Source organism: Ambystoma mexicanum, chromosome 6p (genome assembly GCF_040938575.1).
Source record: "Ambystoma mexicanum isolate Mex_15411 chromosome 6p, UKY_AmexF1_1, whole genome shotgun sequence".
In the NCBI taxonomy this organism is placed as follows: domain Eukaryota; kingdom Metazoa; phylum Chordata; class Amphibia; order Caudata; family Ambystomatidae; genus Ambystoma; species Ambystoma mexicanum.
Window position 1 is genome coordinate 41,048,160 of NC_090935.1, and position 26,384 is coordinate 41,074,543.

Genomic DNA, 26,384 nt, shown 5'->3' on the forward strand with positions numbered 1-26,384 from the left:
ACTGGCTTTATCTAGCCACTGAAGGGGCATCCTCTTACCCATTAAACTCTGCCACAACTGTGAAACTGCATTTTATGTATGCTAGTTATCATGTGATTAATCCATTAAGTCATTCATTATTCATTAATTTATACATGCATTCATCTAGAATAGGCTATGTTTGAGCACTATAGTTTTGAACTGAGCCATACTGGTTCCATATATGCTGAGAGCCATGTGATTATGTAATTGTCATTTATAGCATTGTAGAGCGCTTTTAGGCGCTAGACATGATCTGCCTTGTGCCTCTGTCTCTATGAATTCAGCTTGCAGCTGTGCGAGGAGAGGGAATTGTTTTTGCAAGCGAACACAGTGAGAGATATGCTTTGATAGACAACAGCTTTGGCAGAGAGCTACACAGAGAAACAATCCTGCTGAGTGAGGAAAATGCTTGTTTGGGTTTTTGCAAATGAACGAGGAGATTGCTGTCTCAACGAGCGAAAAAGACACGATATGCTCGCTTTAGACTATAGAAAATGTCATGTCAATGTGTTCTAAATACACAATTATGTACGCACGCACAAAGTATAGAAGTGCACGTAGGTTGAAATAGAATATTTTCTATGCACACAATTGCACAATGAAATGTGTCATTGCTCTGTATAACAGAGGCCAGAGAGAGTGGGGTAGGTTAGGTTAGGTGGGTGTGCAAGGGTGTGCTGTCTCCAGCTTTGAGAAGTGTTGAGATGCTGGGAGGGATCTCTTAGATGCTATGGTGGTGTTTAATAGAGCAATGCCAGGAGAAGCCGGAAGGGCTGGGTGGGTTGCACGTATGCTTCGAGAGTGCTGATTTGCTTGCTTGTATAGTGATTAGTGACATTTTGCCAGGCAGAAATGCAAGGCATGAATAAAGATGCAATTTTGCTATGAAATGAACCAATTTCTGTGTCTTTGTGATTCTGACATTCTATTTGTGTTTACCTAGTAAACAAAAACAGTGCACCATTTCCAGTTTCTCACAACCACTGATCACACGACTCCACCGCACATATACATCATTCTAAAATACAAGACAAACATACGAGGATCAAGTTAAATTGCATATGCAGCTGAGACCAAAGGAGACAGAAGTAGGAGAAAAGGTATTTATTTATGCACATATGTTAGTACTGTACTGCACATGTATGCATTTCTCACACATCATCTATTGCATGTTTATTGCATTTACTGACATAAGAGGACAATAACCAGGAATAAATTAGCAAACAGGCATCGGGGCAATCGTGAATCGGGAGCAGTGCTTTGGAGGAGCGGGTGGCCAGCGATTAAGCAGTGAGTGATAAGGAGTTAATGGAACAGGCAGTGCTTTAAGTGAGCCAGGGCTAGCCGGGGATGCACCCTGGCAATCTCAGCAAACGTATCACGTGCCGGGGCTTGATGAATCCATTCAAGGCCACGTGTATTTATCAGGCAGCAGTACAAAGAGCAGGGAGACTGGGCTGCAGCAGCTTAGCAGTGTTTCACCCACAACCAGGCATATATTAGAAATGCATGCTATTTCTCAAGCTGTTTGACAAAGATCAGGAAAAATAGTTATTTAGGTAGCTAAATTGGTACATTCATATAAACAACATGCATCCTTGTCTTTGAAGGATTTTATTTTCCATTTGTTTGCTATTTGATTGGCCATGCAGATGCTGTGACGTTGCTCGTCACCCTCAATTTCTCATGCCACTTAGGGCACCGGGTACAGGAACCATTCCTGATACAAGACACATGGCAGGCAGTATTTTTCCAGTGAAGCATTCATAGTGCAGTGAGGTACTGGGTAGTCAGAAAGGGGGTGCAGTGTAAGAGTAGGCGATGCCCCCTCAGTCCAAATGCATGTCCCCTCCCCTACCTGGCCCACTTCCATCAAAATAAACATTGATCGTGTGAGACAGCGCACTCTGTCTTTCTTCTTCTTGCTGATAGATTTTATCCATCAGCTGTGATTTTTAGATAACTTGGCTTGAGCTTCATTACGCCATCCTCTCGGGTTGAGTGTGTAGTCGTGGGTTGGGTTTCTTCATGGTCTGTGTGGACTTGTCACAGTAGGGCTGGTTTCACAGGGTCATCACCGTGAAGAGACAGCACCCCGTCCGGGGGGTCTGCATTTCTGCTGTGTGCGGCACTTGCGGGAGATGGTTCGACTCACACTGTGGTGCGCCACCCTAACACTATTGCTTTGCGGAGCTTTGTGTCTCCTTTTACGTTGGCGCTGGAAGAGTAATTGTCCCAATCAGTGTCCGGGGTCATTTCCCACTAGTGCGTCTGCTCGATTTAGGTCACACCCTGATGGGTATATCTCCTCTCCTTGTGGCTTTCCTTTATGTAAAGGTCAAAGTGGGCAGGAACTAAACGGTACGCCGTTCCAATAAATTTCGGAGCCCTCTGTCATCCTTTCCTTACTTTATGTGTCCTGGGGTGTTCCAGGAGGCAACTTTTGTTTTTTGTTGTTTTGTAAACTTCTTCCCTACTGGGGATTCGAAGCTGAGCCCTGCCTATAACAAGCCAGTGTATCATTTTACTGTGCTGGACTTGTGTTGTTTAATTCAATAGACTAATTGGGACAGGAAACCTATTCCCAAGCAGCACACAGCCCAGCTTGGCATCGACGGATGGCTTGCTGTGGGGCAGTGTTGTTTGCAAGTCATCGAAAGGGGGTGTCAGTGGTGATAGTCAAGGGCATGTCCCTTAAGAGGTGCGAACGGTGGGTGATTGGAAGGGGGGTGGGGGGAAGCAGCATAATGCTGCATGCTATGGGGGACCATGACACACTAATGGGTCATTTAAAAGCATTTTCTTTTATTTTCTTCAGTTTTGCTACAACTGTTGTACAGCCTTGGTTGCGGGTTGGAGTGAAGGAAAGGAAGGAGGCAGGCATGGGGTTTGTATTCAGGGGGAGTGACAGTGAGTTTGGGAATCGGGGGTGGATTTGGGGCAGGGCAACATCGTTCCACCACTTTTTTCCTTAGACTTCGACCACTGCTTCTATCCCAGGGGTCAGTAATTGTGAGACTCTTCCCAGGGGACTCAATATTAAGTGTAATGAATTCAGGGCCAGCAGGTGTGCTTGGATTAGGGATCAGGCGCCATTTCAAGGTCAGGCACTCGCTCAGTCCCCTTCAATGTTCTCCTTACACTTCGACCACTGCGTCTATCCCAGCGGTCAGTAATTGCTAGTCTCTTTCTAGGGGGCTCAATATTAAGTGTAATGAATTCAGGGCCAGCAAGTGTGCTTGGATTAGGTATCAGGCGCCATTTCAAGGTCAGGCACTCGCTCAGTCCCCTTCAATGTTCTCCTTACACTTCGACCACTGCGTCTATCCCAGCGGTCAGTTATTGCTAGTCTCTTCCTAGGGGGCTCAATATTAAGTGTTATGAATTCAGGGCCAGCAGGTGTGCTTGGATTAGGGATCAGGTGCCATTTTAAGGTCAGGCACTCGCTCTGTCCCCTTCAATGTTCTCCTTACACTTCGACCACTGCGTCTATCCCAGCGGTCAGTAATTGCTAGTCTCTTCCTAGGGGGCTCAATATTAAATGTAATGAATTCAGGGCCAGCACGTGTGCTTGGATTAAGGATCTGGTGCCATTTCAAGGGCAGGCACTCGCTCAGTCCCCTTCAATGCTCTCCTTGCACTGTTCCTTGGGGTTCCTCAGCCTCCCCACACACATTCCCTTGCCCACTGGCTGTGGTGAAATCTCTGACTGACATGTGGATAAAGTTGGTAAATGTCTGGAAAGATTGTGTCCCTGTCACCGCTGCCTGGGGATGGGGGGAGGGAAGCGGTGCACATCAGTGTGGTGCAGTTCCTAGATATTCTGATGAGGTTAGGACTGTGACGGGATCATCGCTGCATGGATTTTTACAGGGGTCCTGTCCCTTTATACCCTAAGCTTCCGGAGTGGAGGTGCTGGGGTTTTCACCAGTTCTTTCTTCTCCCCCTTTTTAAAGGAATGCCCTTGAATGCCCATGGCAGGTGGATTCTGGGGATACCTCTGATGTCTTCCTCCTGTCCCCAAGGAAGGGCAGTTGGACCATACAAGTCCTCTACTGGCATGACTCTACTGCCAACCTGTACGAAATCTCAGGACACCTGAGTGCTGTCTGGTCTTCCCTCACCAAAGGAGTTCCTCAACTCACAAGTCAGCAGAGAGTGCGAGAGATTCTCGCGGTTCTCCAATATACCACCTCAAGGATAGTGGGAGGTTCCCTGGCCCCAGATTCTCCTGGTCCGCTCCAACAGCCACTTTCAATGCATCCTTTTCACAGCGGGCTACGACGCGCAGTGCAATCTTCTACCATGATATTGATACTGAGTGATGGCAATTCAACACGCAATGCAATGCGCCGTTAGTTCTTGACTTATATGCACCAGCATGGAACAGCCGGAACCCTTACATGTGACTCTCCATGCACGAGTCATCCGTCCCAAGCTTGGAGAGTCATAGGACGTGATCATGCTTTGTGGCGGCAATCCAGACCATGAAAGGACACATTGCAATAGACCTGCAGCCAATCCCAAGGAGGTGGCTCTCAGATTATCACAACAGTCAATAGGAGATTATAGTACAGCAAATATATACAGCCTCTCTGCATTTATACAAGCATCTCCCGGAAACATCCTGAGGAGGGCCCGGCTTTAATGATTGCAGTTCTACTCCTCTCGAAGGTCACCCCAGGGTCTACTGTGCGCACGGCCGTCCCCTGTACACAAGGTGGCCTGGATTCAAGGGGCCCAGGATAGAAGGGCCCCAGAACAGAAGGGGCCCCAGGAAAGAAGGGGGCATCGCAATCTTGGGCATCTCAACAAGGAGCAAACATGCATTTCAAAAACTGAAAAAGAGTTAAGGTTGCACTATAAGTGCACAGAGCCTGTGAAATGTGAAACAAGTATCACCACCAGCTACATTTTGGGGTGCACATTTTTACAAGTTTATTTTTGTTTGCCTTAACTTCCGATTCACGATTTTCCAAAACATTTGCTTGGTGTTTTTTTGCTTCATCCGAGAGTTTGCGGTACTTCTTATCTTTATGTTGTCATATTTTAGAGTCCTCGTTAAAGGTATGAGTGTCGAGGACGGTGGTGGTCGCGCGCCCTCTGGGCAATTCCGTCTTGCTTTTCATTGGGGGATACCCCCTTGGGCCCCCGCCGGTCACACAGACGGCTTGGCTGTTCGAGGTTTCGCTGCCCGCGGTATATTTTCATAGATGGGAACTGACTGTGGTCTAAAATGAGACAAGACAAATAAATTAAGGTTTTTGCAATGGCATTCCTGAAAGATCACAATTCTTGGTATCTGGGTTTGAAGGGGATGGGGTGCGTTCCTCTGTCATTATCCAAACCTTTGATGTTGAGTTGTAAAAACCAAGAACCAAAGTGAATGCTTTTGGAGATCTGTCTCGCTTACATCTTACTGTGGAGACATACACTCTATATAGCAAACATGAGGACCACATCGGTTGGTGCCTTGTAGACCAACATATACCCCGGCTCATTCGGACGGGGCCTGCAGATGATATTTTGAACATAAATGTTGCTTAGATGACAAGCCACCCTTTAAAGAAATATATTTACATCAGAGAGCCCACTCTCATCTAATCCGTGGTCCTGGGGAGAAGGTGTGGCCCCTATGCCGCTAGAGTGTGAATGGCGTCCAAACACAATCCAAAGCAGTACTCAGATTCTGGCAGGTCCACCTGCATGGACGCCAAAGACAACCCTTCTGCCCTCTAAGAGAATACACCAAAGCAGACTGTGGAGCCCTCGTGCCAGGCCATGCTTTGCTGCTTATTTAATCTTTCAAGAAACACAAAAGGGTAGCCTAAACAAACACATTCGATGCCTTCTGCTGCATCGACATGACACCCTCATCCCCCACTGCCAAAGCGAAACCTGTACACTTCCTGGATGATGCATGCCCACCTCCAACCACTTCCAATTGCACCACCACCCTCACTCCCCACTGGCTCAACATCATCAACTCCTATCTCTCACATGGAGAAGAAAGCGTAACATCCAAGGAAAACAAGCAGTCCTCCATAAGAGCGCCAAAAGACACACACTTTGACACACTTTGTGTAAAAAGGGGCATTGTAGTCGGTTTGAGACCACTAGGAACCCAAGGGTTTCCTAATATGGGACATTACAAATCTAAAGGTTCTCGTCTCGGGAGGATAGCTCAATGGCAACCGTGCTCGCCTTTGAAGCAAGACGACACAGACCAACACAGGTTCGATCCCCGGGTCCGTGGTTAGAAACCTCTGGGCATTAAGCATGTTATAAATAACATATCATACTTATTGAATGTGCCTCAGACTTAGTGGCTGAGAACAACTTCTATTGCAGGAAGGAATATCTCCTCTGCCTTCTCGACACTCCGAACTTTACACAGCACACAAACGAATATCCTTGCCCTCTTCATCACTTCCCTGCCCTCATTGTCACATCTGTCCAGTCCTGCTTGCCTGAGCAGACCACCTGTCAATTCCCATTGAGATTGGTCACACCACCCCCATCAAGCAAACTAGCAAACGAGTCTTGCGATCATTCAAGAACTTCCCTTTCGAATCTCCCACTGAAGACCTCGACAACCTCCAGCTCGAAAACCCTGATCTACCTCAGAGGAATCAGGACTGCGACCTGCTTCTACGAGAACTCAATACCACCCTAGCCATTAACATCAACCCCCCATTCCCTGGTGAAAAAATGCGCTCTCATGCCTTAACCTTCCCTACCTTGTACACTCAAGTACTTAACCTCAACAACGAACCATCAGAAAAGAAGAAAAGCCTTGGTGAGAATCCTGCAGCGCATCCGACCTCGACCTGCTCAAGGAACACTGTGTTACACGCAGATGACTGATCGCCACTGCCACAGCCTTATACCACCAGAGTGCAACAGCCATGGTCAACAATGAAAAAAGATCCCTCTTCAAAGCCATTAAGCATCCATAACACTCTCCATTGAAAAATCCACTTTCATCAACTCTTTCTTTATCAACAATACATGCATAATCCGCGAACAAATAGACATCAATGCCACAACTGACAGCACACCACACCACACATCCCATCTCACAAAATCAGCACTACCTGTTCACCTTTCAAGATACTCATGATGGCAGCTCTGTCACCCTAGCGCCCCTCAATGCCTCATCATACGTGGATAAAAACCTTCCTGCCTCCATACTACAGCCCCTTCTGACTGAAGCACTCACCCCATACCTGGAAATCATCAACAGCTCCATAACTCAAGGCACCTTCCCCTCAACCAACAAGACCGGACAAATCCTCCCACTTCTCAGGAAACCAAGACTGGATCCTGTTGAGCTCAACAACTACCACCCCATCACCGATTTTCCCTTCCAAGCAAAGGTCCTTGAGAAAGCAGTAGCCATTCAACTCCTCCAACAAATTGAAGCCAATAAACTCCTTCAGACCTACAAATCTCTCTTCAAACTCAGATGCAGCAAAGAAATGTCTACCATCAAGGGGAAACATTCCGAAAAGTCGGCTTTTTTTGTGTGCCCCCGCAGTCACTCCGACTTTGGGGGCGCACAAAATACTGACTCCCACTACTCTGCCCAAGCAGAGCAGGGGTTGCGGCAGTGTTCCCTGCTCTCCTAGAGCACAGTAACGGGAGTCAGAGGCTGCAGAGGTGTCCCCCACTTACCATTGCGGTAAGTGGGGGACATGAAAGTGAATTTTATTTTTTAAAAAGCACCCTGTGGCGTCAGCCCTGACCCACGTTAATGGGAGGAACTGACGCTGCAGGGATAGAGGAGTGTGGTAAGTGGGGTGGGGTGGTGGGGGGTTCGGGAAGAGGAATGCGGTTCGGGGGATACTGACAAAGTGATCTATTTGATCACTGCGCCGTGCCGTAATTGGCGTCAGCATTTTTGTCAGCGCAATTACGGGTGCCACAGTGATCACATAGATGCCTATCAAGGTGATCGCAAATTCCCTTAGAATTCTTGCTGATGGGCATTCTTGCCTCATGGTTCTCCCTTACCTCTTAGCAGTACTTGACACAGTAAACCACCAGACCACACCAACAGTCTACATTGCAACATGGGGATCACCAAGACCGTCCTCAGCTGGTTAAAATCCTACCTTGCTAACCACCATCTATTTATTCACATAGATTCCTCCAGACCATCAACTCTACCCATCACCTGCGGATTCCTGCTAGGCCCATCCTCTCCCACTTAATGTTCAACATGTCCATATGACCGCTTGCAACCCTCCTGGCGCCGCACAACCTCCAGACCAATACGCAGCTGACACATAGGTCTACCTCAAGATATCCTCCACTGAAGACATCTACAGGTTCAAGGCCTGTCTCACATTGATCCAGTTATAGATGTCCAGTGCTTACCTGACGTTCAACCCATCTAAGACTGAATTCCAACGTCTGCGCAACAACACCGAAAACCCTGACATCCAGACCTGCCACTCTGCTATGAACCACATGGGCTTCAAAACGCAGTTGGCCATCCGCTCCAACTCCCTTAGGGATTACATCAACAGTCACCTCGTATTTAAGGGGCACTTAGCAAGGAAGACACACACGGCTTGGTACCAAATGCCTCTTCTGGAAATCAAGCCCCACATCCCAGAAAACAACTTCAGATCTGCTGTCCAAGCCTTGGTCCTCTTCCACCTGGATGGCATTGCCATGGCACCCGTGAGATGTGTCCTGGACGCTGCAGCAAGACTCATTAAAGAACTCTGCAAATTAAACCACATCACCCTAACCTACAACAAACTGCACTGCACCCCCCTGCAGGCCAATATAATCGTGAAATCATGTTACATCCTCTACAAGGCTGTCATTCTGAAGTCTCCAAGCTACCTCACTGAGAAGCTCAGCATCTCCGGAGGCCTGTTAGACACCAGAAGTAAGGAGATGTGCAGGCTTAAACTCCAACGGTGCAAGAAGGAAAGAACCAGAAGACAGGCCTTCTCTGTCTACACTCCAAGACTCTGGAACCTCCTCCCCGTCAATATCAGCATTGCTCCATCACTTCGACAGTTCAGGAAAGAGCTAAGGACCTTCAAGGAATAGCTCCTCCCTAACATCAGGGTCCAAACACCATGCACACTCAACCCTACCTGAGTCTCGGTGAAGTGCTCCCCACCATCTCCTCCCCTGGGTGCTTGTAGATCCCTTGCTGCCTATTGCACGACCTCAAACTCCTCTGTTAACTCCCTGCTCCCGCTTTCTTGGCTTCGATCACTGTGTACTTCCCCCTATGATTGCAAAGGAATTACAAGTTAGCCACCGGCCAACCCTACCCACCAATGCGCATTTGCGGATGTATGTAAAACAGCCATGCTGAGAATGAGGCTGTATGTGTGGGAACCAATGCTATTGAACAGGTATCCAGTGATAATATTAAAAAGATAATAACATTAAAAAAATAATATATATGTATGGGGTGGTCTAAGGGGTTAAAACGGATGGGCAGGGCGGTGGAGCAGAGTTATAAACAAAGGGAAACAGGTGGGTCAGGTGGGTCAGGAGGTGACACCCCCAAATTAAAAGAAAAATCAGTATTCTGTTTGGTAAAAATGTTTTCGTATTTATTCATTAATATCACAGTGAACCTATTGAATACAGTGGCTTCTACTGCTTCGTAGTGCAGAGCATGTGTCGGAGGCGGCCTCTATGCTTGTGGTTGTGTGTACGGAGCACATCGGGGTTGCGGCTTGACACGGCTCGGCACGTTGCTAGACACGTTGCAGGGTCCTTTCCTCTTACAGTTGAACACGGACGCGGAAGGAACGCAGCGCCGCTCGCATCTCGCTGAAGCAGTCGCGACTTGGGCTCGTGGCTCCGCTTCCTGGCACAGCAGCATCAGCCAAGACCTGGCGTTTTCCTCTGCAGTACTACGCCAACGGGAGCCGCTGCTGCAGTATAATAACGGTACAACGGCAGGCCAGCAGAATAGCTGCAACGCAGCTCCGTGTCCTTACTAGTTCCTACTAGTTGGGCTTTCTTGTGCAAGGGCCCCCTCGGGGCATTGCAGGAGGTGAGTGAAGAGCCGGGAGCGTGCTGCTTGCAGGCTAGTTGTTACGCTATCTGGCCTCCATCCAGTGACCTCTCCTCCTGACGCATTATGCACAATAACTGGTCAGTGTAGCACAAATATAGTGCTAAGTTAGTTAACTTTATATATTTGACATCTGATTAGACCCTGCTTCCTGTTGACCCTTGTGGTGTGCAACCCTTATTTACTTTGGCTTGTATGGTCCACGGATGCAGTTGCTGGGCCTTGTATTACTGCACCTTCTTGGCTCATTAGAGCAGAAGTTGCAAGACACATGTAACCTGGCTTTTAGGTCACATTTCCAGGAGACTGTGGGCTTTGGCCTTTGATCCTGAGTGCTTCGATACCTTGACTTCTGTCCAATTCTCCGGTCTTTGGGTGTGAGGACTTACTTGGACAGCCCCTGAGGCTGTGGTTCACCTTTTTCTATCATCACGGGGTTGAAGGGAATAGTAACCATCTCTCATTAACCCTTATATTTATTATTTAATCCTGTATGGGAAAGTTTCCCTTCCTCTGAATAGATAACCTTGGTGGCCGTTGACCTCCTTCATTCCCTTGATATGCAGGAAGGGAAAACGTCCTCCCATTCGAGCTACAACCTGCAGAAAACCAAGACCCTACCTTTAGAGCGGAATATGGAGATTCATACAAAGGGTGGCAAGTCTAAGAAGAAGGCGAAATACGCCAAGCCAGTGGACCAAGGCGCCATCACTGAGTTCTTTCCAGTAAATCCTCCTCCGGAAACAAACTCAACTACTATCGAAGAAACCGCAGTCCCAGGCTCTAATGGCAGTGGGCTAATGAATACTATCAATTTCGACGACATTGATAACAATTCCCTCTTAGACCTGTGTCTAAATATCCATAGAGAGATGGCATCTCACACCCCTCTGACGATAATAAGCGGCTCATTACCCCATAATATAAGCAATATGAGCACTCCTCCTGGACTACATAACTCCATTGGAAGTAGCAGACGTTTGTCTGCCTCCCCTAACTTAGCAATGGCATCTATGGAGGACGCACCAGACAAAGAGGACGTGGACTTGGATTGTCAACATCCTGGCTCAACCGAGATTGCCGAATTGCAGTCATCAGTTGCTGCCCTACAATTTGCACTCAAGATTCTACTTCAAATGTCAGGTCGTATCCTGACTAACACCAACACCCTTACCATGGCATTAGACCAGAAGGATCATCTTCGTGAAGAGGCGGAAACTAATCTATCTGATGCCTTACATATTGTGGAAGGAAGTGATGACCAGGATAACAGAGGGCGCTGCAGCTAAGCCATCAGAAACCATAATCAGTGTTGGAGACCCCGATACACCTCAAGAGAATGCTGATGACCCTGAGACGACACAAAGTCCTTACGTTTTCTTCTCACGGAAGCAACGTAGACTGGCGAGGGAGGCGCTTAAAAACAAAAAATCCAAAATAAGTGCCTTACCCCCTATTGCTGAGCCACGGTCAGGGCTAGACATACGCTCAAAAAAAGCTAAGAAGAAACTAGCCAGAGCAGCTGTATTTGCGCCAATGGCCAAAGGTTCCCTCGCTGGCTGGTTGGTACCTGAAGACAAACCCATTAGCCCAGATACAGACAAGGATTTTCTGAAAGACTTAGACTTGGACGAGGACCTTTTGAAAGAATTGGATCTAGAACTGGAACCTAGCTCACCAGTAGTCACTGAACTACCATCAGCACCCATACAAGAGGGACATTTATTGGTGCCTGCATATCCTGAATTTTGGAATTACCCTAAAGACATTAATGCGAACCGCATCTGCATCATTAAGAACATCTATCAGAGTGGCAAAAATACTTGGCTTGCGCGATCTGAGCTATTAGTCAAACTCTATTGTATTCCCCAACTTCGAGTATTGAAGTCAGACGACTTTATGTTTGTGGAACCTCTGTCAGGTCCAAACCCCTACGTCTCTGCCTTACATTGCACTTTTCTGTCAACAGGACGGCTGATCAGGAAATACAAAGAAGAACTTAGGGCTGTTGACCTAGACATTGACGTGGACCTGAATGAAGTGGACCCTAACATTTGCCCGACGACACTGCAGCCCCGGTTACTGCGCTTAATTGCCTTAAGCAAGCGGATGTGAAAAATGTTGAACTCGCCGAAGTCCAACAAGTGCTAAAGTGGCTAATGGAATCCCTCCTGGGGGTTCTACACAATCATTGAGCCTTTTCTTTTCTCACTTGGAATTGCAGAGGCTTTGTCCACTTATTGAGGGCAGAGGGCTTCGTTGATTCTCTTTGTAAACATAGCTGCATTTGTCTTCAAGAAACCTGGGCAATGGCCCCTCTGCTATGGGATGCTTTTTTTATATCTCAATCTTTTGCAAAACGGGGCACAAGGGGCCGTCCTTTTGGCGGTTTGCTCATTGGGGTGGTAAACACAATGGTTTCCCGAAGGGTCCACTGTGAACTTGAGGACTACCTCATGGCAGTGGAGGTTGAGTATGAAGAGGAAAGGTGCTTTTTTCGGTTTCACCTTGTTAACCTCTACAATCCACCAGGAGCTAATATTAGTGAATCCTTACAAGAAGCATTACAGGTCCTAATGTCATCTTGGTTAATGAAACCTGGTAATACCGCAGTGGCGGTCATGGGGGATTTCAACTGCCACATGATTGGGGAGGGTTTCGTATCACCTAACCATAACCTCAGTACAATTTGTCTAATGACCCATGAGAAAAGGGAGGCTGAAGGGTTGGGCTGGCTACAATTGTTTTCCTTATGGGATCTTGAGATGAGTAACGGCCGCACGTCCGGTGATAGGCCGGGGAAACATACTTGGACAAATGGGTCAGCTGCCAGCACTTTGGACTACATATTCATGTGCCCTGAGATGCAGACAAAAGTTGCTGACATGAAAGTGATTAATACTAATTGGAGTGATCATGCGATGCTCCAATGCTTTCTCCGACTACCTAGTCATACCACTCCCATCCTGAATATTGGCAGAATTAACATCAATAATGCAGGCTCAAGAATTGTATGGTCAGAAAAAAACATTAGACTAGCTACGGAAGCCCTCAAAAACACTCCCTCAATAAACTCCCTGGACTTCAACAGCATGTCTGTCAATGCCATTGAAGAATGGATTCTGGCATTTTCTGGAAAACATGCTAAAGTGAGCTACAAGCTAAGACCAGAGGGCGTTAGTCAACCTTACAACAAAGGAATCAGAGATGCTAAGAGAGGGCTGAGGGCGGAAATTTGTAATATTAAGACCTTGAATCTGTGAGAGGATTAGAAAAGCCAAATATAGCTATAAAATGAGCATTAAGCATATAAAAAAGGCTGAGAACAATAGTGCCTACCAAAGACTGATACTGACTATTTGCTCCAGGAACTCTCGCAGCATTTGGTCTCTGCTGAACGCGACTAGGGAGAATGGTAAAAGCCAACTAGTTAACCCTATTAGCGAGGAGACCTGGGTAAAATTTCTAGAAGAACGTAATCATGGGGAGAGTTAGAGGCCGATTCATGGAATAATTAGCGCGGCGCAAGTGGGCAAAAACGTGCGAATCGCAGTGGAATAGCGAAAATCGCAGTGAACGTGCGAAAATCGCACGAAAAGCAGCGCACGTCAATTCATGGAAGGCCGTGCGCGAGAAAACCAGCGGATGTGCGAAAAAAAAGTGCGCGGCGCACGTTGGCGCACGTTGGCGCACAGGCCATCTAACAGCGTGCGCCAGGTCACAGCGAAAATCGCACAGGCCACAGCGAAATTCGCACATAGCGCGGCGCACGCAATAAAAGTAGGCGGAACACGGGCGTAACACTCGGAATGGGGAACAACTTGCCAAAACGTGGGCGTCACGGGGGAAGTACAGGGCACAAGTGCGCGGAACGCCCACACGCTCGCCTACAACACGTATTCATGGAATAGAATAGGGGAAAAAAGCGCACGCTCAAACCAGCGCACAGGCACAAACACGACCGCCACAAGAAAGGAGGCGGTAGCGTCTCTGCGGCTGTAAGAAATGTGCGCCAAAAGGTGCGCCAACAAATAGCACCTATATACTGCCATGATGAATGTCCCATACTGTGGCCCTCCAGGAAAAATGACGTGCAAAGGGGTACCCACAAACACGGACACCCGCTGACAATAAATACGTGTGCATGTATACCGGGGTGCGCGGGAAGTGTCACACGCGATTTGCAGGGTACGTGCATCACGCGGGCTACGTGTATTACAGGGGTTCGCGTGAAGTTCCTCACGCGATCGGGCCTGGGGGAGCGGGCTACGTGTATTACAGGGGTTCGCGTGAAGTTCCTCACACGATCGGGCCTGGGGGAGCGGGCTACGTGTATTACAGGGGTTCGCGTGAAGTTCCTCACGCGATCGGGCCTGGGGGAGCGGGCTACGTGTATTTCAGGGGTTCGCGTGAAGTTCCACACGCGATCGGGCCTGGGGGAGCGGGCTACGTGTATTACAGGGGTTCGCGTGAAGTTCCACACGCGATCGGGCCTGGGGGAGTGGGCTACGTGTATTACAGGGGTTCGCGTGAAGTTCCTCACGCGATCGGGCCTGGGGGAGCGTGCTACGTGTATTTCAGGGGTTCGCGTGAAGTTTCACACGCGAATAGCCTGGGCGCGTGAATTTGAGGGGTGCGCGGGAAGTTCCACACGCGATCGGGCCTGGGGGAGCGGGCTACGTGTATTTCAGGGGTTCGCGTGAAGTTCCACACGCGATCGGGCCTGGGGGAGCGGGCTACGTGTATTACAGGGGTTCGCGTGAAGTTCCACACGCGATCGGGCCTGGGGGAGTGGCCTACGTGTATTACAGGGGTTCGCGTGAAGTTCCTCACGCGATCGGGCCTGGGGGAGCGTGCTACGTGTATTTCAGGGGTTCGCGTGAAGTTTCACACGCGAATAGCCTGGGCGCGTGAATTTGAGGGGTGCGCGGGAAGTTCCACACGCGATCGGGCCTGGGGGAGCGGGCTACGTGTATTACAGGGGTTCGCGTGAAGTTCCTCACGCGATCGGGCCTGGGGGAGCGGGCTACGTGTATTTCAGGGGTTCGCGTGAAGTTTCACACGCGAATAGCCTGGGCGCGTGAATTTGAGGGGTGCGCGGGAAGTTCCTCACGCGATCGGGCCTGGGGGAGCGGGCTACGTGTATTACAGGGGTTCGCGGGAAGTTCCACACGCGAATAGCCTGGGCGCGTGTATTACAGGGGTTCGCGGGAAGTTCCACACGCGAATAGCCTGGGCGCGTGTATTTCAGGGGTTCGCGGGAAGTTCCACACGCGAATAGCCTGGGCGCGTGTATTTCAGGGGTGCGCGGGAAGTTCCACACGCGAATAGGCTGGGCGCGTGTATTTCAGGGGTGCGCGGGAAGTTCCACACGCGAATAGGCTGGGCGCGTGTATTTCAGGGGTTCGCGGGAAGTTCCACACGCGAATAGCCTGGGCGCGTGTATTTCAGGGGTGCGCGGGGAGTTCCACACGCGAATAGCCTGGGCCCGTGTATTTCAGGGGTGCGCGGGAAGTTCCACACGCGAATAGCCTGGGCGCGTGTATTTCAGGGGTGCGCGGGAAGTTTTACACGCGAATAGCCTGGGCGCGTGTATTTCAGGGGTGCGCGGGAAGTTTTACACGCGAATAGCCTGGGCGCGTGTATTTCAGGGGTGCGCGGGAAGTTTTACACGCGAATAGCCTGGGCGCGTGTATTTCAGGGGTGCGCGGGAAGTTTTACACGCGAATAGCCTGGGCGCGTGTATTTCAGGGGTGCGCGGGAAGTTTTACACGCGATTTCTGCACGGTACGTGTATTTCAGGGGTGCCGGGGAGTCCCACATGTGATTTGACAGTGTGGGTCCTCCCAGGTGTACCCTGTACACCCTCCACGGCCCCTGCAGGCAGCCCACACCACAGGGGACTACCCTGCATCCCTGGTCATGTCCCGCAGGCAGCCCACCCAACATGGGCATGCCCCCCAGCAAAGGCACATGTCTCCTTGAACACCAACACATGTCCCCTTGCACCCCCACCCCCCAGCACTGTGGGGCACCTGCCAGTAGGCCCCCACCCATGTCCAACTCATGTCTCCCACCACCCCCACCCCCCAGCACTGTGGGGCACCTGCCAGCAGGCCCCCACCCATGTCCAACTCATGTCTCCCACCACCCCCACACCCCAGCACTGTGGGGCACCTGCCAGCAGGCCCCCACCCATGTCCAACTCATGTCTCCCACCACCCCCACCCCCCAGCCACCAGGGTCACCCTCCACCAGGGCCCCACTCATGTCTCCCACCACCCCCACCCCCCAGCAGTGCAGGGTCACCCTCCACCAGGGCCCCACTCATGTCTCCCACCACCCCCACCCCGCAGCACTGTGGGGCACCTGCCAGCAGGCCCCCACCCATGTCCAACTCATGTCTCCCACCACCCCCACCCCCAGCCACCAGGGTCACCCTCCACCAGGGCCCCACTCATGTCTCCCACCACCCCCACCCCCCAGCACTGTGGGGCACCTGCCAGCAGGCCCCCACCCATGTCCAACTCATGTCTCCCACCACCCCCACCCCCCAGCACTGTGGGGCACCTGCCAGCAGTCCCCCACCCATGTCCAACTCATGTCTCCCACCACCCCCACCCCCCAGCACTGTGGGGCACCTGCCAGCAGGCCCCCACCCATGTCCAACTCATGTCTCCCACCACCCCCACACCCCAGCAGTGCAGGGTCACCCTCCACCAGGCCCCCACTCATGTCTGTCACCACCCCCACCCCCCAGCCACCAGGGTCACCCTCCACCAGGCCCCCACTCATGTCCCCTATCACCCCCACCCCCCAGCCACCAGGGTCACCCTCCACCAGGCCCCCACTCATGTCTCCCATCACCCCCACACCCCAGCAGTGCAGGGTCACCCTCCACCAGGGCCCCACTCATGTCTCCCACCACCCCCACCCCGCAGCACTGTGGGGCACCTGCCAGCAGGCCCCCACCCATGTCCAACTCATGTCTCCCACCACCCCCACCCCCCAGCCACCAGGGTCACCCTCCACCAGGGCCCCACTCATGTCTCCCACCACCCCCACCCCCACCCCCCAGCACTGTGGGGCACCTGCCAGCAGGCCCCCACCCATGTCCAACTCATGTCTCCCACCACCCCCACACCCCAGCAGTGCAGGGTCACCCTCCACCAGGCCCCCACTCATGTCTGTCACCACCCCCACCCCCCAGCCACCAGGGTCACCCTCCACCAGGCCCCCACTCATGTCCCCTATCACCCCCACCCCCCAGCCACCAGGGTCACCCTCCACCAGGCCCCCACTCATGTCTCCCATCACCCCCACACCCCAGCAGTGCAGGGTCACCCTCCACCAGGGCCCCACTCATGTCTCCCACCACCCCCACCCCCCAGCACTGTGGGGCACCTGCCAGCAGGCCCCCACCCATGTCCAACTCATGTCTCCCACCACCCCCACACCCCAGCAGTGCAGGGTCACCCTCCACCAGGCCCCCACTCATGTCTGTCACCACCCCCACCCCCCAGCCACCAGGGTCACCCTCCACCAGGCCCCCACTCATGTCCCCTATCACCCCCACCCCCCAGCCACCAGGGTCACCCTCCACCAGGCCCCCACTCATGTCTCCCATCACCCCCACACCCCAGCAGTGCAGGGTCACCCTCCACCAGGCCCCCACTCATGTCTCCCACCACCCCCACCCCCCAGCAGTGCAGGGTCACCCTCCACCAGGCCCCCACTCATGTCCCCCTGCACCCCCACCCCCCTGCCACCATGTGCAGCCCCCACCAGGTCCTCACAATCCCCAATCATGTGCGTAATGGTCATCCTCCACAGCCAAAAAGACCTACCAAGTAACCCATTCACCCACATGGAAATGGAAATCACATGTTACACCCCCAATGTACATGAAGCAAATGAACCCATGTCCGTCACACACATATTTTCAAATTGAATGGGAAAACACACAACATGACATGCATGAAACCAATGAGATGAAACCACACAGTGAACAATGGAAAAAAAAATGTATTGAAAAAAATACAAATGCCAAAGAAAGAAAACTAACTGCAATGTAAATGTGAAAAAATAAGCTGCATGTCCGCATAAAAACACAAAACTAGAAAATCAAATCCAAAAAATTATGTCCAAAGTGAAATGTAAAAACTCTCCATGCAACAAAGAACTATGTAAAAAAATAACAAGGGTCCATCATCACAACTGAACTAAGGAAACCTCCTAAAAAACCTACCTAAATATCAACTATATACAAAAAGTGGAGCAGTGTCCGTCGACTCCAAATAATAATAAGAACGAAAGGAAACCTAAAACTAAAGAACTATATACAAAGGCGGCGGGCAAGTCCAGCGGCTCACTCTGTGGTGTTCCGGGCCAGGGCATCATCGAACTCCTGTTCGATGTCCCGGAGGCGGTCCAGTTCCATGGCCCCGAGGGTCCGCAGGGACGACGCCGTGTCCTCCTCCAACCCCCTGCGGATTGCCTCGAGGCACTCGGCCCGCCTCAGGGCCCTCCGCATGGAGTTCTCCGCCCTGACCATTGTGAGCCGCGCCTCTTCCGCCCGCCGCCGCTCCGCACCTATGGCGTGGCCCAACCGCTGCCACACGGAAGACACTCTCTGTCCTGGGTCCTCCTGCCCTCCGGCCGATGCCTGCCCCTCCGATGTCGAAGGCCCCGAGCCTTCATGGCTCCCACCATCTTGCTGCTGCTGCTGCTCTGCCTCTGCCCGTGCACTGCCTCCTGCTGCCTGCACATCCTCCGCCGGCTGGGGTGCACCTGTTGATGTGGCCACCCCTGCTGGACGTCCGACTCCCGACTGTGGCAGGGATGCCTCCTCCACCAGCCTGGCCGCACTGTCAGAGGCAGCTCCACAGGGCACCCAGGTGACTGATGGGTGGGAAGATGGCACAGAGGACGACTGGCGCGTAGGGGGTCCAGTTGAGGAGGGGGTCGGAGCAAGCCCCATCAGACAGCGGAATCCGGCCTGGGTGACCTGTCCCAGCAGGCTGACGTGGTCAACGAGCCATTCGAGATGACGTGCAGTCTCTCCATGAAAAGACTGCAGGTCACCTCGCATGGCCCGTTGACGCAACGCCACGCCAGCCAGGACAGGCTCAACCCGGTCCTGGATGGCCACGTCCGCAGGCAGAGGAAGGCCAGTTGACGTCAGCTCATCCCCTGCCTGAAAACGGGTCTGGACGTAGGCATCCCTGCTGGTGCAAGATGATGCAGGGACAGGATCGGGGACAGGATTGCACACAGGCACCTCCGCGGCCGCCTGTGCTGCCTCCTGTCCCTGGTCCTGCACTGCACCACTAGCACCAGTGGGATCCCCACCTCCAGACCCTGTCTCTGGTGCTTGCGCGGCCCCCTCCTCCACCAAACCCCCCACCAACCTGGATGACTCTGTGCCATCTTCCCCTGTTGGACCCTGTGGGGTCCCAGCTGCCCCTTCTGCTGCCGAGGAGTCCAACTGCAACCTCCGCCTCTTGGACCTCCCCCCGGCAGCTGCGGCCTGGGACGCGGCACCGGACTCCTCACTCCGCGACGAGATGACAACACGGGAGGGGAGCCGGGCCTTGCGTCTCCGGCTGGCGGTCGGATCCCCGCCGCTGTGCTCCACAGCACCTTCTCCGCCCTCTTCATCAGTTGACGCTGCAGACAGGGAGAAACAAAACACAGGCATCAGGGCACTGTACAATGGACACATACACGCATGACAGTTGCACATGAGTGGCATTGGCAAACCTCAGACATGTCATCACAATCCCCAACACACATGTCATTGCAACTGGCACACATGAGCCACACCACAGCCATATCGCAACTGCCACCACCATCCCTACACATACAACAGCATCAGCAGCCAAAGGGGAGCCATACATCACATGCAACACAGGAAGTGCACCACACATGTACACACACCACCACACTTGCATGCATGTCTACACCTCTGCCAAGTGTCGCACTGTTCAGACGGGCATCCATGTCACATCTGCCAATCAGGCTTCCACATACCGCTGTCACATGCATCCATGTAGCATCACTGTTGCACCTTTGACAAATACACACACATGCACATGTACACAGTGCTCATACATGCAGCCGAAAACAACATACATGCCTGACATCACGGACATGTCTACTTACATACACATTCATCCAAACATGTGTGCACGCACAACTGCATTTGCCATGCAAGCCCACACACACAAGCACCATCCATGTCTCACACATTACAGCCCTCGCATGTGTCAGCCCCACGGCCCTGTACACCCCCACCCATACTCCACCCCATACAAACAGATGTGCAACCGGCACAATGGGGAATGATCACCACACGCCCTGCTCACAACCAGGATGCATGTACACTCACCGCTCGACTCCAGACGGCTCTGCTTCTCTAGGACCTGGACGTGGAGCGCTGGGGATATGCGTTCCAGGACCCCCATCTGTTCTTCCGACAAGTGGCCCCGGCGCCCCTTGGCATCCGCTGCCTTCAAGAGGCGCCGGGCCTTGTTCAGGGTCCTGGACCTGAAGTCCTCCCAGCGCTTCCTGACATGTTGTAAGTCCCGGACTGCCACCCCCTCCGCGTTGATGGCAGTCACGATGTCTGTCCAGATCCGAGTCCGTCCTTCCTTGTCGGCGCGGGAACTTCCAAAGAGGGCATCATACTGCCCCAGGACTTGCTCCACCAGGACACCAACTTCGGTGGCACTGAAGCTGGTGCCCCTCTGCCTCTCTGGCCGGGGGTTGTCAGTGGTCACAGATGGTGTTAGCCCCGACATGACAACCCCAGAGGCAGGAGTGGGTGGGCAACTGGGTCCTGGGGCTGGGCTGTGGAGCGATGGAATTCCAGTCGGGAGTCTTCTGTTCCAGCAGGGGTGGTCACAGCAACAGCACCCCTGGCTGATGTGCAGGCAGCAAATGGCAGTGCACGTGGGCAGCAGGCAGTCAGGCAGCAGCAGATAGCAGGTGGGAGCGTGCTCGGGGCTCTGGGGGGCAGTAATTCGGCCTTCTGGGCAGGAGCGTGGTCTCCCGTGTGCTCACGCGTGGCCAGCTTGGTACGGAGTGAATTGGCACGTGAAAATCCTGCACGTCAGCGTGAAAACCGAGGAAAGGCCCTTAGCGCGTAAGCGCGTCAGCACGCATACGCGATTCCATTGGACCAAAGGCCCTCAGCGCGTAAGCGCGTCTGTGACGTGACCCGCACGGGTGTTTCCCACACAGCACGTGATGACAGAGCACACGTGGAAAGACTGCACGTCAGAGTCTCATCCCGCGCCGACAAGGAAGGACGGACTCGGATCTGGACAGACATCGTGACTGCCATCAACGCGGAGGGGGTGGCAGTCCGGGACTTACAACATGTCAGGAAGCGCTGGGAGGACTTCAGGTCCAGGACCCTGAACAAGGCCCGGCGCCTCTTGAAGGCAGCGGATGCCAAGGGGCGCCGGGGCCACTTGTCGGAAGAACAGATGGGGGTCCTGGAACGCATATCCCCAGCGCTCCACGTCCAGGTCCTAGAGAAGCAGAGCCGTCTGGAGTCGAGCGGTGAGTGTACATGCATCCTGGTTGTGAGCAGGGCGTGTGGTGATCATTCCCCATTGTGCCGGTTGCACATCTGTTTGTATGGGGTGGAGTATGGGTGGGGGTGTACAGGGCCGTGGGGCTGACACATGCGAGGGCTGTAATGTGTGAGACATGGATGGTGCTTGTGTGTTTGGGCTTGCATGGCAAATGCAGTTGTGCGTGCACACATGTTTGGATGAATGTGTATGTAAGTAGACATGTCCGTGATGTCAGGCATGTATGTTGTTTTCGGCTGCATGTATGAGCACTGTGTACATGTGCATGTGTGTGTATTTGTCAAAGGTGCAACAGTGATGCTACATGGATGCATGTGACAGCGGTATGTGGAAGCCTGATTGGCAGATGTGACATGGATGCCCGTCTGAACAGTGCGACACTTGGCAGAGGTGTAGACATGCATGCAAGTGTGGTGGTGTGTGTACATGTGTGGTGCACTTCCTGTGTTGCATGTGATGTATGGCTCCCCTTTGGCTGCTGATGCTGTTGTATGTGTAGGGATGGTGGTGGCAGTTGCGATATGGCTGTGGTATGGCTCATGTGTGCCAGTTGCAATGACATGTGTGTTGGGGATTGTGATGACATGTCTGAGGTTTGCCAATGCCACTCATGTGCAACTGTCATGCGTGTATGTGTCCATTGTACAGTGCCCTGATGCCTGTGTTTTGTTTCTCCCTGTCTGCAGCGTCAACTGATGAAGAGGGCGGAGAAGGTGCTGTGGAGCACAGCGGCGGGGATCCGACCGCCAGCCGGAGACGCAAGGCCCGGCTCCCCTCCCGTGTTGTCATCTCGTTGGGGAGTGAGGAGTCCGGTGCCGCGTCCCAGGCCGCAGCTGCCGGGGGGAGGTCCAAGAGGCGGAGGTTGCAGTTGGACTCCTCGGCAGCAGAAGGGGCAGCTGGGACCCCACAGGGCCCAACAGGGGAAGATGGCACAGAGTCATCCAGGTTGGTGGGGGGTTTGGTGGAGGAGGGGGCCGCGCAAGCACCAGAGACGGGGTCTGGAGGTGGGGATCCCACTGGTGCTAGTGGTGCAGTCCAGGACCAGGGACAGGAGGCAGCACAGGCGGCCGCGGAGGTGCCTGTGTGCAATCCTGTCCCCGATCCTGTCCCTGCATCATCTTGCACCAGCAGGGATGCCTACGTCCAGACCCGTTTTCAGGCAGGGGATGAGCTGACGTCAACTGGCCTTCCTCTGCCTGCGGACGTGGCCATCCAGGTCCGGGTTGAGCCTGTCCTGGCTGGTGTGGCGTTGCGTCAACGGGCCATGCGAGGTGACCTGCAGTCTTTTCATGGAGAGACTGCACGTCATCTCGAATGGCTCGTTGACCACGTCAGCCTGCTGGGACAGGTCACCCAGACCGGATTCCTCCGTCTGATGGGGCTTGTTCCGACCCCCTCCTCAACTGGACCCCCTACGCGCCAGTCGTCCTCTGTGCCATCTTCCCACCCATCAGTCACCTGGGTGCCCTGTGGAGCTGCCTCTGACAGTGCGGCCAGGCTGGTGGAGGAGGCATCCCTGCCACAGTCGGGAGTCGGACGTCCAGCAGGGGTGGCCACATCAACAGGTGCACCCCAGCCGGCGGAGGATGTGCAGGCAGCAGGAGGCAGTGCACGGGCAGAGGCAGAGCAGCAGCAGCAAGATGGTGGGAGCCATGAAGGCTCGGGGCCTTCGACATCGGAGGGGCAGGCATCGGCTGGAGGGCAGGAGGACCCAGGACAGAGAGTGTCTTCCGTGTGGCAGCGGTTGGGCCACGCCATAGGTGCGGAGCGGCGGCGGGCGGAAGAGGCGCGGCTCACAATGGTCAGGGCGGAGAACTCCATGCGGAGGGCCCTGAGGCGGGCCGAGTGCCTCGAGGCAATCCGCAGGGGGTTGGAGGAGGACACGGCGTCGTCCCTGCGGACCCTCGGGGCCATGGAACTGGACCGCCTCCGGGACATCGAACAGGAGTTCGATGATGCCCTGGCCCGGAACACCACAGAGTGAGCCGCTGGACTTGCCCGCCGCCTTTGTATATAGTTCTTTAGTTTTAGGTTTCCTTTCGTTCTTATTATTATTTGGAGTCGACGGACACTGCTCCACTTTTTGTATATAGTTGATATTTAGGTAGGTTTTTTAGGAGGTTTCCTTAGTTCAGTTGTGATGATGGACCCTTGTTATTTTTGTACATAGTTCTTTGTTGCATGGAGAGTTTTTACATTTCACTTTGGACATAATTTTTTGGATTTGATTTTCTAGTTTTGTGTTTTTATGCGGACATGCAGCTTATTTTATCACATTTACATTGCAGTTAGTTTTCTTTCTTTGGCATTTGTATTTTTTTCAATACATTTTTTTTTCCATTGTTCACTGTGTGGTTTCATCTCATTGGTTTCATGCATGTCATGTTGTGTGTTTTCCCATTCAATTTGAAAATATGTGTGTGACGGACATGGGTTCATTTGCTTCATGTACATTGGGGGTGTAACATGTGATTTCCATTTCCATGTGGGTGAATGGGTTACTTGGTAGGTCTTTTTGGCTGTGGAGGATGACCATTACGCACATGATTGGGGATTGTGAGGACCTGGTGGGGGCTGCACATGGTGGCAGGGGGGTGGGGGTGCAGGGGGACATGAGTGGGGGCCTGGTGGAGGTTAAGCCTGCACTGCTGGGGGGTGGGGGTGGTGGGAGACATGAGTGGGGGCCTGGTGGAGGGTGACCCTGCACTGCTGGGGTGTGGGGGTGATGGGAGACATGAGTGGGGGCCTGGTGGAGGGTGACCCTGGTGGCTGGGGGTGATAGGGGACATGAGTGGGGGCCTGGTGGAGGGTGACCCTGGTGGCTGGGGGGTGGAGGTGGTGGTAGACATGAGTGGGGGCCTGGAGGAGGGTGACCCTGCACTGCTGGGGTGTGGGGGTGGTGGGAGACATGAGTGGGGGCCTGGTGGAGGGTGCCCCTGCACTGCTGGGGGGTGGGGGTGGTGGGAGACATGAGTGGGGGCCTGGTGGAGGCTGCCCCTGCACTGCTGGGGGGTGGGGGTGGTGGGAGACATGAGTGGGGGCCTGGTGGAGGGTGCCCCTGGTGGCTGGGGGGGTGGGGGTGGTGGGAGACATGAGTTGGACATGGGTGGGGGCCTGCTGGCAGGTGCCCCACAGTGCTGCGGGGTGGGGGTGGTGGGAGACATGAGTGGGGCCCTGGTGGAGGGTGACCCTGCACTGCTGGGGGGTGGGGGTGGTGGGAGACATGAGTGGGGCCCTGGTGGAGGGTGACCCTGGTGGCTGGGCGGTGGGGGTGGTGGGAGACATGAGTTGGACATGGGTGGGGGCCTGCTGGCAGGTGCCCCACAGTGCTGCGGGGTGGGGGTGGTGGGAGACATGAGTGGGGCCCTGGTGGAGGGTGACCCTGCACTGCTGGGGGGTGGGGGTGGTGGGAGACATGAGTGGGGCCCTGGTGGAGGGTGACCCTGGTGGCTGGGGGGTGGGGGTGGTGGGAGACATGAGTGGGGGCCTGGTGGAGGCTGCCCCTGCACTGCTGGGGGGTGGGGGTGGTGGGAGACATGAGTGGGGGCCTGGTGGAGGCTGCCCCTGCACTGCTGGGGGGTGGGGGTGGTGGGAGACATGAGTGGGGGCCTGGTGGAGGGTGCCCCTGCACTGCTGGGGGGTGGGGGTGGTGGGAGACATGAGTGGGGGCCTGGTGGAGGGTGCCCCTGGTGGCGGGGGGTGGGGGTGATAGGGGACATGAGTGGGGGCCTGGTGGAGGCTGCCCCTGCACTGCTGGGGGGTGGGGGTGGTGGGAGACATGAGTGGGGGCCTGGTGGTGGCTGCCCCTGCACTGCTGGGGGGTGGGGGTGGTGGGAGACATGAGTGGGGGCCTGGTGGAGGCTGCCCCTGCACTGCTGGGGGGTGGGGGTGGTGGGAGACATGAGTGGGGGCCTGGTGGAGGCTGCCCCTGCACTGCTGGGGGGTGGGGGTGGTGGGAGACATGAGTGGGGGCCTGGTGGAGGGTGCCCCTGGTGGCGGGGGGTGGGGGTGATAGGGGACATGAGTGGGGGCCTGGTGGAGGGTGCCCCTGCACTGCTGGGGGGTGGGGGTGGTGGGAGACATGAGTGGGGGCCTGGTGGAGGCTGCCCCTGCACTGCTGGGGGGTGGGGGTGGTGGGAGACATGAGTGGGGGCCTGGTGGAGGGTGCCCCTGGTGGCTGGGGGGTGGGGGTGGTGGGAGACATGAGTGGGGGCCTGGTGGAGGGTGCCCCTGGTGGCTGGGGGGGTGGGGGTGGTGGGAGACATGAGTTGGACATGGGTGGGGGCCTGCTGGCAGGTGCCCCACAGTGCTGCGGGGTGGGGGTGGTGGGAGACATGAGTGGGGCCCTGGTGGAGGGTGACCCTGCACTGCTGGGGGGTGGGGGTGGTGGGAGACATGAGTGGGGCCCTGGTGGAGGGTGACCCTGGTGGCTGGGGGGTGGGGGTGGTGGGAGACATGAGTTGGACATGGGTGGGGGCCTGCTGGCAGGTGCCCCACAGTGCTGCGGGGTGGGGGTGGTGGGAGACATGAGTGGGGCCCTGGTGGAGGGTGACCCTGCACTGCTGGGGGGTGGGGGTGGTGGGAGACATGAGTGGGGGCCTGGTGGAGGCTGCCCCTGCACTGCTGGGGGGTGGGGGTGGTGGGAGACATGAGTGGGGGCCTGGTGGAGGGTGCCCCTGGTGGCGGGGGGTGGGGGTGAT

General features: G+C 54.1%; 1 protein-coding gene across 1 annotated transcript in view; it reads right to left on the reverse strand.

Annotated features, from left to right (window-relative positions):
- Nucleotides 1-1,110: 1,110 nt before the first annotated feature.
- Nucleotides 1,111-26,384, reverse strand: part of LOC138511181 (sialic acid-binding Ig-like lectin 15) — a 156,647-nt gene continuing 131,373 nt past the window's right edge. The window contains exon 5 of the mRNA XM_069626690.1: nucleotides 1,111-5,252. Coding sequence (XP_069482791.1) covers nucleotides 5,180-5,252 — 73 coding nt within the window. The 3' untranslated portion in view covers nucleotides 1,111-5,179. The remainder of the gene's footprint in view (nucleotides 5,253-26,384) is intronic.